The sequence below is a fragment of the Amphibalanus amphitrite genome, unplaced genomic scaffold, assembly GCF_019059575.1.
Source record: "Amphibalanus amphitrite isolate SeventyFive unplaced genomic scaffold, NRLGWU_Aamphi_draft 001587F_arrow, whole genome shotgun sequence".
NCBI lineage: Eukaryota > Metazoa > Arthropoda > Thecostraca > Balanomorpha > Balanidae > Amphibalanus > Amphibalanus amphitrite.
The window spans coordinates 14546-29448 of record NW_024883080.1 but is presented as its reverse complement, the minus strand read 5'-3'; the positions used below and the strand labels follow the sequence as shown (position 1 = coordinate 29448).

Below are 14903 nucleotides of genomic sequence, written 5' to 3'. Positions count from 1 at the left end.
GTTTGGTCTATATGCCCATTTTGAGCCGATTTGAAATTGTCCGGAATCCGCATGCAGATTCGGAATTCGGAAATTCCGGGAAAAGTTTCATATGTGCCGCGGAACAGACTTCGGATTCGTGATCAGCGTATCCTGTTTGGTCTATATGCCCATTTTGAGCCGATTTGAAATTGTCCGGAATCCGCATGCAGATTCGGAATTCGGAAATTCCGGGAAAAGTTTCATATGTGCCGCGGAACGGACTTCGGATTCGTGATCAGCGTATCCTGTTTGGTCTATATGCCCATTTTGAGCCGATTTGAAATTGTCCGGAATCCGCATGCAGATTCGGAATTCGGAAATTCCGGGAAAAGTTTCATATGTGCCGCGGAACGGACTTCGGATTCGTGATCAGCGTATCCTGTTTGGTCTATATGCCCATTTTGAGCCGATTTGAAATTGTCCGGAATCCGCATGCAGATTCGGAAGTCGGAAATTCCGGGAAAAGTTTCATATGTGCCGCGGAACGGACTTCGGATTCGTGATCAGCGTATCCTGTTTGGTCTATATGCCCATTTTGAGCCGATTTGAAATTGTCCGGAATCCGCATGCAGATTCGGAATTCGGAAATTCCGGGAAAAGTTTCATATGTGCCGCGGAACGGACTTCGGATTCGTGATCAGCGTATCCTGTTTGGTCTATATGCCCATTTTGAGCCGTTTTGAAAGGGTCCGGAATCTGCATGCAGATCCGTAATTCGTCAATTACGGGAAAAGTTTCATATGTGCCGCGGAACGGACTTCGGATTCGTGATCAGCGTGTCCTGTTTGGTCTACATGCCGATTTTGAGGCGATTTGAAAGGGTCCGGAATCTGCATGCCGATCCGTAATTCGTCAATTCCGGGAAAAGTTTCATATGTGCCGCGGAACGGACTTCGGATTCGTGATCAGCGTATCCTGTTTGGTCTATATGCCCATTTTGAGCCGATTTGAAATTGTCCGGAATCCGCATGCAGATTCGGAATTCGGAAATTCCGGGAAAAGTTTCATATGTGCCGCGGAACGGACTTCGGATTCGTGATCAGCGTATCCTGTTTGGTCTATATGCCCATTTTGAGCCGATTTGAAATTGTCCGGAATCCGCATGCAGATTCGGAATTCGGAAATTCCGGGAAAAGTTTCATATGTGCCGCGGAACGGACTTCGGATTCGTGATCAGCGTATCCTGTTTGGTCTATATGCCCATTTTGAGCCGATTTGAAATTGTCCGGAATCCGCATGCAGATTCGGAATTCGGAAATTCCGGGGAAAGTTTCATATGTGCCGCGGAACGGACTTCGGATTCGTGATCAGCGTATCCTGTTTGGTCTATATTCCCATTTTGAGCCGATTTGAAATTGTCCGGAATCCGCATGCAGATTCGGAATTCGGAAATTCCGGGAAAAGTTTCATATGTGCCGCGGAACGGACTTCGGATTCGTGATCAGCGTATCCTGTTTGGTCTATATGCCCATTTTGAGCCGATTTGAAATTGTCCGGAATCCGCATGCAGATTCGGAATTCGGAAATTCCGGGAAAAGTTTCATATGTGCCGCGGAACAGACTTCGGATTCGTGATCAGCGTATCCTGTTTGGTCTATATGCCCATTTTGAGCCGATTTGAAATTGTCCGGAATCTGCATGTACGAGATTGATATCAATCTGCATGCAATTATACGAACGTCCATGATTCCATGATTCGTGTCGTCGATCTTGCGTCGATCATTTGTCGATCGTGTCAATACGGCGTCATATAGCGATATAGCCTTGATATAGCTGATATAGCGTATCAGTATAGCGTGTTTCATCATCATATGGATTGGGAAGTGGAATAGTTTTTTCGAGGACAATACATGCGTTGTAAGGGATATTGCTGATACATAAAAAGTAAAACAAATTTCAATTTGTCAGCAGGCAGCTCTGGTGCTGTAAAAGGGAATGCTGTTCCATTCTGATTCCCATTCCAATTCAATGGAATCTTGATCTTGAATTGAAATTTAGTGTGGTTTACTTGCAATCAGTGTTGCCAAACACTAGTGAGTGTCAAAATTTAGAATGGAAACAGACTACCGTTTGTTGCTCCAGAAACGGTAAGTTTGTACTTTTTAGTTTTATTCATTTTACCTACTTTCACTCATCACTGTTCTAATAATTGCAATGCTTAGATGCATTGTTTTTTATTTTGCTTTGATACTTGACACTGTTTGTGAGCTCAGGCACATAGCTATGATTTTGCTCAGGGAGGGGGCGGCAGGGGCCACAGGTTGCAGCCCAGTGTTGTACCCTCTCCAAAAAAGGAAAACTCGGATTTTGCCCACTATTTTTGGTATTTATATACTTTAGGTCCGCAAAAGATACGGATATATAAAAGCCATTCACAAGACACTCTAAGATCTCCTGATTTCATTTCTGATACTTATTCCTTCTAGAAACGAATTTAAAAGCAACAGCACACTATTTAGTATTTACCGTCACTGCCAACCTCCAGCTCTCATCTCCGACCGGAACTGCACAGTGCGCGCGTCAAAAGACCGTCCAAGGTTGAGCGAATTTACGAATGATACGAAGTTGTAAGGAAAATGACGTCATAAGAATGAGCGAATTTAAAGATGATACAAAATTGTAAGGAAAGTGACGTCAAAATAATCGTGGCGAAGCAGTGCAGTGCCGAAGGCACTGCCTTAGGAGAGATTACAGGCAATGGTAAGTCAAATATTTTTAGGTTAAGTGGTTGTGTATCTGGCTTCAGGCCGAAGGCCTGAAGCCTGATGCATAACCACTTAACCTAAAAATATTTGACTTACCATTGCTTGCAATCTATTCCTGCAAGTAACTTTTTCCTTATCCCCCGGTAGGCAAACATCAGTAGGTCAGGTTAGGTAAGGTTTGATTATGTTGTGACCATTTTTTGATGTTTCATTGGCTTATGACGTCATTTTCATAACGTCGAAAATCAAATGAATATCCACATAATTTATTATTCAAAAGGGCAACGTTGTACGCTTCATTTTCTTCGCAGGCGTGGTTTTTCTTCGGTGTATTTATGCAGTGCGGGGTGGGTTTTTGGTATCTTTTTTTACATTTTTGACGCATTTCAACATCATATCTGAATTCAGGACATCAAATAAGGTAAGAATGTGAATTTTTCTTGTTAAAACAAGGTTTGCGGACGTAAAGTAAATATTTACCCTATTTTTTGGGCGTGGTGCAGCTGTTGTTATTTATTTTTATTTTTTATTTAATTTAATTTTACTTTTCACCTTCAGGGGGCCTTGGCCCTCACGGACCCCCTCCCTTGGCTATGTCCGTGTGTGAGCTGCTAGAGGTGTATTAGGCTTTATCTACTTTTTGCACCCTCTAAAAACTGAAAAATTGACAAAATAAAAACATGAAGGGAATGGGAAAGAACATATCCAATTCTTAGCATGAAAAGTGACACCACAGTCCGCACATCAATACTTGCAATACTTTTCATGTAAGAATAAGGTTACACCCAACCATTTGGCATCAAAGTCTAGTAGGGCAATCTGAATCTGACAATCCCTGATGCTTGATGTGATGTCACACTGTTGGATGACCAACAGCACTTTGCACTGAAGGATATGGCGGATTATTAGGCTGGGTATTGGGTGATTTTCATCCATTGCTTATATATGTAGCCTATCTAACATAATTTTATTGTGTTGAAGAGATTAACCATACCAAGACAAAAAGGTTTATTTAACTGAATAAAATAAAGGTTATTCAATGAAGGTTTTCAATAGGAAACTTCATCAATAATCTGTTATAGTGCCACTGTAATCAGTCATTTCAACAGTTATCCTCTTAAGTACAGTTTAATCTGTAGATCAAGCTTATACTAACCAGTATAGCGCCTTTTGGGGCGACTAACGGAGCGAGCGAGGGGGTGAGTCTTGCACGTGCGAAATTTCGAGGGGGTACCTCCAACTGACTTGTGCACGGCACCCTACTGACCGGTTTCTAGCGATGTGCCAAATTTGAGCACAATCGGCCCAGCCGTTCTCGAGATCTGGGAGCGGCACCCTGCACGTGCGCACGTGCTAAATGGGTCCCAACTGACTTGTGCACGGCACCCTACTAACTGGTCCCTAACCGTGTACCAAATTTGAGCGCCATCGGTCCAGCCGTTCTCGAGATCTGGAAACGACCCCTGCACGTGCGCACGTGCAGCAGCACCCCAACTCTGGCACATGGATATGCAGTGCCTAGTGGGTGCCTACCTACATGCCAAGTTTCAGCGCAATCGGCCAAGTAGTTACCGAGATATTGCAACAATTACAAAAGTGACACCTCTTCGTTTTGCACGTGGCACGTGCATAAGGGGTCACCCACATGCATCGGGAATAGTCCAATACTTGGTAGAAGGAATGAAGCTACCCTACAAAAATTACCGCGTGTAAATCGGTCCAGTGGTTGCTGAGATATAAGCCTCGCAAAAGCGTCCGCACGGCCGGCCGGCCGGCCGGCCGGCCGGCCGGCCGGCCGCTCATACTCAGAAATTTCCGTTATTCTACGTAAGACTCCGCTCGCTTCGCTCGCTCCGTAATGAAAATGTATTGAGCAGCTTTAGCAGTCAAAATCTACTAAAAAACCTCAATTTCTTTATTAAAGATTGTGGCCTAACAGAATTTCTACACATTGTTGTTAAATAATGTTGAACTTCAGATCAAGATAATATGTGGGACAGTGACTGTACCTAGCTGATTTGGTTTCAGTTTGGTCATTGCATTTTGATATATGGTAAAAAGTGATAGCATATTCCATGATAAAAATGAAGACAAATGTAATCACTTAGACCTTGAATATTTAGCCATAACATGAAGAGTCAACAATGAGACACATACCTACCCACTGATTGCTGAGTCATTAGTTCCAAAATGCATTATTACCTGTCTATTGCACATACTGCCAAAATTTCATGAAAATACTGATAACACACAACAGCCAAATCATGGTATCAAAGGTTAAATCTAGGTTTTTGATCTATCCCTTGCTTAATGCCTGGGTGCACAAATAAAGTAGGAATTTATTCAATGAGCCCACTTTTGTCACTTTTTTGCATTTTCATGCAAAAGTCCTTCTTTGAAGTTGTAATATTGCATTGCTTTTCAGTGAAGAAAATGAAAGGTAAAATAAAAGGTTTTGTGTGTCCATATTGTTGAGTTTGTATGGTATTTATGATCATATCACATATATATCATAAGTTGGATACATGTCTTTTATTAGGTATACCATTGTCATCAAAATATTCACACCCTTTTTAGAAACTTGAGCTATGCAGGAATTTTAGTTAAATTATCATCTATACAATGGAGAAAGTGTCATCAACTATCAATGTTCCTTACAATATCATCACATCCAGTTTCATGCCAGTATTTGACATGTGTACCATACTGCCCAGTCACATACATGGAACATTCTCCCTTTGCGCCCAATAATCCCCCTCCCCCCCCCCCCCCCCAGCATCAGCCCATGGTGGTTCAAGGTCCAATACTCTTGTGTGTGTCCGCCGTTAGTCGCCGGCCATTACGGAGCGCTGGTCAAGGAGAGTCGGCCGGTACCGCCGCACGAAACCGTGGGCTCAGCGGCCGACCAGTGTTTATTGGTGTTTGGCACGATGTCGCGATAACGTTTGTACGGTTGGGCGTGGACGGATCAGCGTCAGTAGGGCTCAGCTGCAAAGGTCAGCAGACATGACTGTACGATGCGGTGTGGACGGGCGAGCGTCAGTACGACAGGGTTGTTCGGGTGGGCCGGCGCTATCCGTTTAGTACGGTTTGTATGGGTCAACCGGTATTGTGGTGGTGCGACTTGTACGAGTTAGCGTCCGTACAATCGAGAAGTAATATCCAATTCCTCGTTCACAGCTCAATGTTTTGAAATCGCCTTCTTGTTCAGGGACAGGGAAGTGTCTAACAATGATGAGATATGACCGATGTGTTCCCCTGTCACAGGAGGATGCCCCCGCTGCTGCTACTGCTGCTGCTGTCGGCGGCGGCGGCCGGCGCCGGCGGCTGCCCGGTCGACTGCAGCTGCCCCTCGGTCGGCACGGCGCTGTGCCGCGGCTGGCCGGCCGCCGCGGCTCTCTCCAACGTCACCCGTCTGGAGGTGCGCGGTGCCGCCGGGTCGCCGCCGAACGGGCTGTTCGCCAACGCCTCTCTGCTGGAGACGCTGCAGCTGCGCGACTGCGCGCGCCTCCGGCTGGCCGAGCGCAGCCTGGTCGGCCTGCACCTACTCCGACACCTGGCCGCCCCTGACTGCGGTCTGGCGGCGCTGCCGGCGCACGGACTGGCGCTGCTGCCCCGGCTGGAGGAGCTCGACCTCTCTGGTAACCGGCTGACGCGTCTGCACCGACACCAGTTCACCTACAACACACACCTGGCGCGGCTCAACCTCTCCGGAAACCCGCTGGCCGGCGGCGTACACTCGGAGGCATTTTTCGGCGCCGAGCGGCTGCGCGATCTGGACCTGAGCGGGTGCCGGCTGCGCCGCGCTCCCGGCGCCTGGTTCCGCCGTCTGCCGGCCCTGCAGAGGCTCGTGCTGGCCGGTAACGAGCTGACCAGCGTGCGCCGGGTGGACACCCGTGACTGGCGCTCGCTGCGGCATCTTGACCTCTCGGCCAATGCCATATCGCACGTGGAGCGCGGCGCGTTCAACGCATCGACGAATCTGACGCATGTAAATCTGTCTGGGAACTACCTGAGTGAGTTTCTCGGCACGGGGCTGAACTGCAGCGAACTGGACCTCAGCAACAACTCGTTTACGGTTGCGAACCGTTCTTACGTGGAACTGCCCGGTCGGCTGAGGGCTCTCACTCTGACAAACTGTGGGCGACTGATGCACGTCGGACGCAACCTGCTGCAGTTCAGCCTCGGCGTTCAGACGGTCAACATCAGCTCGAACGGCATGCTGACGGAGATAGAGCACACGACTTTCAGCCACCTGGATCGCCTGAAAGTGGTGGACTTGTCTGGGAACGCTCTGGAGAAGCTGCCGCGCAGTCTGTCCACAGCAACTCTGGACACACTCGAGCTGGTCGACAACAACTTCAGCTGTGACTGCAGTCTGCAGTGGTACAGCCGCGCGCACCCGCTGTCGCCCCTCACGTGCCGCATGGGTGACTCGACGGCTCGTCTGGCCGACGGGCTGGCTCACGTGCTGTGCGAGCCGGTCTCTGTGACTGTTCACCAGACCCAGGCCTGGGCGCCGTACAACGCTACGGCCACCCTCGAGTGTCAGCCGGCGGGCCACCCGGCGCCGGCGCTCACCTGGATCACGCCGCAGCGGTACGTGTTCCACTGGGTGCCCGAAGATGCGGACGATGCCGGAGACCGCCTCCACCCCGACCGACACACGGCGCATCTCGACGAACACCGCGAGCTCGACCACTACCGCGTGCTGTCGGACGGGAGGCTGCAGATCAGCGGTGTGGCAGAGCGTCACCGCGGGAGGTACGTGTGTCTGGCGGAGGGCGACGCCGGCTCGGCGGCCGGCGGTGTCTACCTGACAGTGGGCGTCAACAGCCTGCATGATGTGAAGATGATGGCGCTGCTGATGGCACTCACCGGCTGCGTCACAGCCATCACCTTCGCGCTGGTCGTCAGACTCGGCCTGTACATCTTCTACAAGTGAGTACCGAAAATGACGCCAGGGGTGGAGTGGGGTTCCGTGTCCTATCCGAAATAATGGGCTGTGTCGTTTCGTCGGGTAGAGAGAACGGAAACCTCCCAGTCGTCAGCTTGCTACATAGTACATAGCCCCATGCTACCTGTCATCAATTATCGATTATCTTGTATTACGTAACTACGGCTTTCGTGAATCGGCGCCCGAAACTTACCAAGACACGCCATAGGAATATTACATGGACTCGCGAGTTACAGTCGAGCTGAGAAACACAGTGAAATGCTGGTGCTCTCTTCGATTTAAGTGAAAGCGCAGAACCCCTTCTGAATGACAGCTACCTATTCATTCTAGGGCCCTTAGTTTCAAAGCATTTGAATTGAACCTTCCGCATCCATTCTCTATGATTTTTATTGCTGTCTTAGCGAGTTCGTGGCGAACGGTTTTCCTTTTGTTCATTGTATATGTCAGTCTAAACCAATTTCGGCGAATGGAACCTCTTGTCGAATGCCAACTCGTTAGATAGACTCAAATATGCTGTTATTAGCTTTAGTATCCTAGTTGTTAGAAGTTTTGACTACCAGGCTCGTTGCCTTGCTAAAAGCGGCCGACGCCGGTGCATTGGGCACATTTGCATTCGTTTCAGCTCGCGCCCCACGCCACCGGCAGTGGGTAGATCAATAAGTTAGGGTACAGACCCAAGGGCACCTACCGCATCCGTCAGTGGGGGGGGGGGGGGGGGGGGCACCTACCCTGCTAGGTGGACTTCACAGATACGAACGGCTTGATTGAGCTCATTGGAAGGATCGATTTTCGTTTATAAGTGACGGGTGACGCTGGAGACGGTCTCTAATTAAAGACAGCAGACATTTGCGCCAGGTGTTTTCAGCTAGACTGTTGTAATAGGGAGGCGCTATTTCCAGAAATAGCCCCGCCTTCAGACTATTGGTAATCGGTAATTGAGCGACCGAAGCTACAGAACATTAGGCGTTGTCTGGCCACTATCGGCGAAACTGACGTAGACCAATGGTAAACGACGCCGTGACTCGTGGGAAAGGGATCTACGCTGTGAATAGCTCAACTACTGTGACGTTTGGACCGTGCTGCGGGGTGGCAGTATGGGCCGAGCGGCCTTGCCAGTACCAGTTTTTGGTGGTTTCCGCTCCCCTCCTTACCTCCCCGTCGGTGGTGTGAAAGTGACCGGACGCCTTTCGCTAAGTGGAGCTTTGCAACTTGCTTTTCATGAATAACGTGGTTCGGTCGGTTTAAGTGGAGTCTTTTACCGTGGCTCGGTTGGTTTTGCCGCCACCTACGCCTTGTGCTATTTTATGCCAGCTGAATTTAGTAATTTATGTTTCCGTAACACGTGTTTAGAGTTTGGCTTACGTCAGGGTTCTATATTTCCCCTGATATTTTTATCTGGCTGATGACATCAACTCAGTCACCTGCCCGGGCCTGTCATACCACAGTGGCCGCCCCATCCACCTGACGGGAAATGGTGGGGCTCCCCCTGTCCAAATAACATTGCGCCTCTGCCGGTGCTGTCCCACTGGCAGCACTTCCCTTCTTCTCCTATCCAAATGGTGGTGCTCCTTCTACTGTATCTAACTGTCAGGGCTTCTCTTAATGCCTGGTCTATCCAAATGGCTTCTCTTGCTTTCCTTTCTGACTTTGCTCATCTTCCTGTGCGGACTGCCGACCAACTGACAGTACCACTGCGCTATTTCCCATCGTCCTGTCTGAGACCCATGCTGTATCGATGGCCGCCGGTGGCACCGGGCCCACGGCGGCGGGCGGAGGGCGCCGGAACGCCCCCCGCTGCTGGGCGCCGGTTTGTTGTGCCCTGCCGGACCTGGTCGCGCCCCCCCCCCCCCCCCCGTCCTCCCCCGCCTCGTCAGCGGGCGGGTCTCGGCGTGGCGTGATCGTTCCATTGATTTCGGATGGCCGACTCATGTCCGAGCACCCAGGCAACTAGACGGTACCGGCAGTGCTTAGAGCGACAGCAGTGCCGGAGCGGTATCCGCATTGCGCACTCGTTCGATGCGTTTCATGAATATTTAAAGGCATTGACGTTCGCTTTTATTCACTTAATTAAAGTTGCCTTCATGGTGTCCGCTTAATTAAACCATAAGCTGTTTGTTGAAGTGTCCGGTAAAAGGAACGGTAGAAATAGAGCTGGAAAGAAATTAAACGGTTACAACAGATTTAAAAAATTAAAGCTGCACCGGGTGTTGCATTGTTCCAGTGAAACATGTACAATTTGTATTCCGTCGTCGTCCTGGCGAGCTGAGACCACCCCTTCTGTACTCCACTTGTGGACCCTGCCTCCACTTGTGGACACATATGCTATGCCGGTACAGGACCCCGCGTTATCGACGTTTGGGAGGAGGTGTTCCGACTTTCGGCTGTGTTCTCAGTATTTGCTTTTTCCACGGATGGTGCTCTTTTTCACTGTGCAACCTGTCTCCCGTCAAATGCTGTGCATCGCAGTTCTTGTTTTCTGTGATTTGTTGTCGACCACTGTCTACCTCGGTGCGCAGTCTGTAACAACCGCAAGCTACCTTCTAAACCACGGGAATTTTAAGCTTTTTGATACGCTGAGTGTTTTGTTTCGTCGCACAATCGTAGGGGCTTTTCTTATCTCCTACGCTTCTTTCCCGCGTCTACGCTCAGCACAAGCTTATCGTGGCTACTGAGGAAAGGTGTTGATAACAGACAGATTAGTGATGTCAGTTACGGAAAATCGTAATACCGATACCAAACCAAATACCAACAATACCCATGGAAAAATACCGAAACCGACCCGACTTGGGAATATGAGGAAAATACCAAGTTTTTACCAAAATATCAGCCTCCTTTACATAGCCTTCTCAGCCTCCTGTAAGTAAGGATTCACGATACCAACAAAATACCAAATGCATTCGCCTTGAAATGCCAAATACCAAGTTGGTATCGGTTTGGTATCGGTATACCGAAAAGTTGTTATCCGATTGACATCTCTAAGACAGATGTTATCAAATAACTTGAATATCTCTGTCGAACTGCTGACATTTAGCTTGTAGCTGCAACTAAAATCTGAATTGACCTGACATGAAGCCTCGTATATTTGATTCTCAGTCGGCACGTTGACTGCTCTGATAATCCATGTGCTGTTTGTTTTGTTGGGTTAGGCCCTTTCAGTCTGACAAGACCATTTCAGAGCCGAGAGGATGATAGGAATTAGGGGGAGACATTGGTCTGGGCAGGCACCCTAGAGAGTCGCCGGGGTTGAGCCCGTCCAAAAGGACAGGCCACCCAGCCCCAAGGTACTCTCTGCACCCGGCTACGGGTGTACTCCCTCGGGAGCTGCGGTGCACTCCAAGGGAGCAGCCCGCATGCGATAAAGTTGCCTGTAAAGCCCGTACCGAGGGTTGCGGCATGGAGAAGAAGGATTGGAATGTCGTCAGGATGGAAACGACGGACGGGTGTCCCTGTCCTGACCTTGCCCGTCATCTGACGGTGACCTAACCTCCCTCTCCCCGGCCTCCCCAGGTGCGGCTGCTGCATCTGCTGCACTGACGAGCTGCCGCCGCGGGCCAAAATCAAGGGCATGGTGGACTCGATGGAGCAGTGGCGCGCCCTGCAGCTGGCCAGCCTGCGGGAGAGCTACAATCAGCAGGTGGCCGGCATCAAGGACAGCTGCTACCAGCAAGTGGAGCGCATCCGCGACACCTACAAGGGCCAGGCGCGCTACGTGAGCGACATGCGTGACTACGGCGCGCAGCAGATCGAGGGATTCAGGGAGCAGTACCTGGATCAGGTGAGTGATGGGGAGAGAAGGGGCGGGAGAGGGGAGAAGGTAGGTGAGGGACGGGGTTTGACGGTGCGTAAAGGGGAATATGTGATGGGAGACAATTCGGGATAGATGAGGAGAAGGTCTAAGAGAGATGGCTTTGAAGAGCCGTGCACCGGATGAGTCTTATGGGTTGCAATGCGGTGTGCTGACTGCTGATTGAGTGGCATACAGCTGTAACTTGTAGCAGTTCGGAATATTTCCCTTGAAGCTGACTCAGTTCTGGGATTCAGTGCCGGCTCACCCGTGTCTTCCTGTTCAATGACGGTCATGCTGCTTGCACTAATGCGGCTTAGCACTGTGATGTATGTGATATTCAGCAAAACAAGTTCCTGATTTCAACGAATCAGGAACTTCGTTGGAATCAGGAACTGATTTCGTCGAATCAGCTGATCGTTGTGATTGTGAACGTTATAAGCCTTTGAATCATCACGGTTTTCCCTTTGTTTGATAGTTTTGTGCATGATGTCTTACTTATTATATGTCCGGTAAAACGTCAGTGAGATAATCTCACCTCACCCTGTTCGAGTTCAGTCGAGTTTCAATTCCATTACGTTGATTCGCTTCAGTATGTATCGGTGTCTACAGTGGTTCGCCTCGATCGCCTGTCTTCCTCGTCTTTCTATAACAATTATTTTCAAGGCCTTTGCAAGCTGAATTGCAGAAGCACTTTCCAGGTTTCTGCAACAAACTCCATGGACTCCATATTTATTGGCATACCGTTGCATAGCTGCTCTATTATATCTCTTCGTGGCTTTCCCTGTCAAACAGTAGGTATCAAGGAAGCCTCAGTGTTTTCCAAATATGGTAAAAGATAAAAGTAACCAGGTAAACCAACACCAAAATGACATCATTTTGGAACGTTGTCGACCTACAGTTTCTAGCCCTGCAGGATGGGAGTTTCCGTATCGCAGCTGGACCCAGCTGGAGGTTCTTCCAGCTGCCGCTAGGCGTCGCTACTCCTCGCACCCTGACCGGCGTCCTCGCCCCCCAGGTACGCCGGGTTCGCGACTATTCTCTCGGCCAAATGAACCGTGTCCACGAGAACTACATCTTTCAGCGGAACCGAATCCGCAAGTTCAGCGCCCACCAGCGCGTGCGATTGCGCGAGACCTACAAGTACCAGCAGAAGACGCTGAACAAACTGCTGGAGACGCTGCCGGACCTGTACCTGCAGAACTGTCGCACCGGCACCTGCCAGCGAACCGAGAGCATGATGCTGCCTGGTGACCAACATTTCTACTGTGACGCCGATGTGGAGTGGTCGGCGGAGCAGCTGGCGGCTATGGCGGATCTTTACCCGCCCGGTGAGCAGTTGGATGCCACAGCAGAGGAGGGAGAGGAGCCCGAGCTGCCGACCGTGGCCGGTGCCGAGCTGACGCGCCGGCTGCTGGCGCTGGCACCGGCCCTGGAGGCGGCAGACCGAGAGGCGGCCCGTCTAGAGGCCGAGAGAGAGCAGGAGGAGCAGGGAGAGGGAGCGAGGCGCCGCCAGGGCGGAGTTCGGGAGACGGACGGGGCAGCGGCAGAGCAGCTACTGGCTGCCGCCCGGCCGCTCGGAGCCCAGAGGCTGCGCCTGGAGAGCCATGACCCCGAGCCGGAGTCTGAGTCGGCCGATGAGTGGTCGGAGGCACCGCCTGCCTCACCTCCCGCCGCGCCGGTGGTGGTGACGGCAGCGGCGGTGACGGCGGCAGCGCCAGCGCCAGCGGCGGTGGAGGGGGAGCGAGCCGCCGATGCGCCGCTGAGGGTCCGCGCAGTCCGCAGTGACGGCGTATGTCCCAGCGAGGTGGAGGTGGTCGTCCTGGAGAGGGGCCGCGCCAGCTCTGACGACGGTCAGGCCGAGAGCTCGTGCTGAGGGCGCCGGCAGACGGCGGCAGCTAGTAAGGACATTCCCGGTGCCCGGGTAGCGTGCCCGGGCCGACCGACTGTGTGATAACGGGTCCGCTGCGCCGGCGGAAACAGCCGCTACGGTCGCCACCCCCTCCCTCCCGACCATATATTAGTCAGAACGCCAGCGGGCAATGGTACCGAACTGAACCCGGCAACACCAGTGGCTGATTCTAGCAGCCACACAACCCCGGTGATGCCGCGGTGCAAGTTTGCGTCTTTATTCTCTGTGCGTTCCCGGGCCGGGACAGGACCGGTGTCTGTTCGACGTTTGGTGGCGTTGGCTCCACCGGCAGTCTAGTGAGCGATATGCAAACCCGTCGGACTGTTACTATACTTCTCTCTCCTCGCGTGGATGTCTACGCTCATCCGTCGTTGCGCGCACCGGTGCGCGGCTCTCGAGGGCTCTCGAATATCCGCTCGGGCGCGCGTTCGAGGCTCGTTGTGGTGTTGTAAGTGCAGATGGCGTACGAACGCAAATATGCTCAGTTATGTTGACGGACCCAGGCCGGGCCTCGGACATCAATTATGCTGTATGTGATGTGTCATATAACGCTGGCGGTCGACCAGCCCTTGTCAGTGCTCAGTTACGGTAGTACGGGCACCAATCGTATTAGCATGTGCCGGCGTGCGCTGCGCCGATTTATTCTCTAACTTATATTGACGACGAGCGAATAACTGTTGGATGTGCGTGGGGCCCTGATGTCGGCGCAGGAGCTTACCGGCGACAGGACTGTCAGGCCGCCTGGTGTGTGGACGTTGAACGATCGCAGCTGTCTTCGTCTTCGCCGCCAGCCGGCGTATATTCTAGTTCATGCCAGCTGCGTACTTGTGATAGTGCAAATATATATCCTATTCCCGCATTGAGATGCTGTTTGTGATGAATTGTGCAGGATTTACTCAGATTACCAATCCACAACATGCGACTCGTCGAATTCCACGCTGCCTGTAGCCTTAGTTAGAGCTGAAAGTCTCACAAAAGTAAAACTACAGCGGCTCTCGTGCTACTGTGAACTCATCGAGCGTCGGTGGAAGCACCTTATCTTTCAAGCACTTCATTTCGCAGACTTTATTGTCAACAACCGGCATTGCATGGCGGATTTCATGCAGCATTGCGCTGACTGGGTCACAGGAGCAAACATGATACACTATCTTATCAAAGGGACCCAGAGAACTCGCCTATCAACAGTAATTCATCTCACTGCCTCGCCTCAGTGAGTCACCGGTTGGCGAGGAAGGGAACTGATTGCATGCTGATAGAGGTGGGAGACACCACAGGGAGGCGAACGACTCGTCAGGATTTAACCTTACGGGGGTGAACTGCTTTTATTTGGGCTTTCATACTGTGGCAGAGTTAAAGTGCACCGCTCCCTCGTCGGACGTTGATAGAGCTGTCACACTATAAGTAGTCATGCACATTTTACACCATACAGGCAAAATGATGCGTTAGGTGCAGGGCTGCGGAGTCGGAGTCGGAGTCGGAGTCGGCCGGAGTCGACAGTTGTGACCGGAGTCGGAGTCGGAGTCG

The 14903-nt window shown here is 51.1% G+C and overlaps 1 protein-coding gene across 2 annotated transcripts; it reads left to right on the top strand.

Moving 5' to 3' along the window:
- The first annotated feature begins 1619 nt into the window (after positions 1-1619).
- On the top strand, positions 1620-14242 carry LOC122374014 (leucine-rich repeat and immunoglobulin-like domain-containing nogo receptor-interacting protein 3). Of its 2 annotated transcripts, none has more exons than XM_043352517.1 (4): positions 1620-2108; positions 5994-7667; positions 11191-11458; positions 12486-14242. In XM_043352517.1, the coding sequence occupies exons 1-4, from the start codon at positions 2074-2076 to the stop codon at positions 13341-13343; spliced, it is 2835 nt and encodes a 944-aa protein (XP_043208452.1). In that variant the 5' UTR covers positions 1620-2073; the 3' UTR covers positions 13344-14242. The 2 variants fall into 2 exon arrangements, with proteins under 2 accessions (XP_043208452.1, XP_043208453.1); XM_043352518.1 differs by lacking the exon at positions 1620-2108 and adding an exon at positions 5593-5722.
- The last annotated feature ends 661 nt before the right edge of the window (positions 14243-14903 follow it).

Excerpts from the sequence above, each read along its gene's own strand:
- LOC122374014 (XM_043352517.1), top strand. The coding sequence starts at position 2,074 with ATGGAAACAGACTACCGTTTGTTGCTCCAGAAACG. Across the intron at positions 2,109-5,993 it reads CGTTTGTTGCTCCAGAAACG|GAGGATGCCCCCGCTGCTGC; the intron begins GTAAGTTTGTAC and ends CCCCTGTCACAG. Across the intron at positions 11,459-12,485 it reads GGGAGCAGTACCTGGATCAG|GTACGCCGGGTTCGCGACTA; the intron begins GTGAGTGATGGG and ends CTCGCCCCCCAG.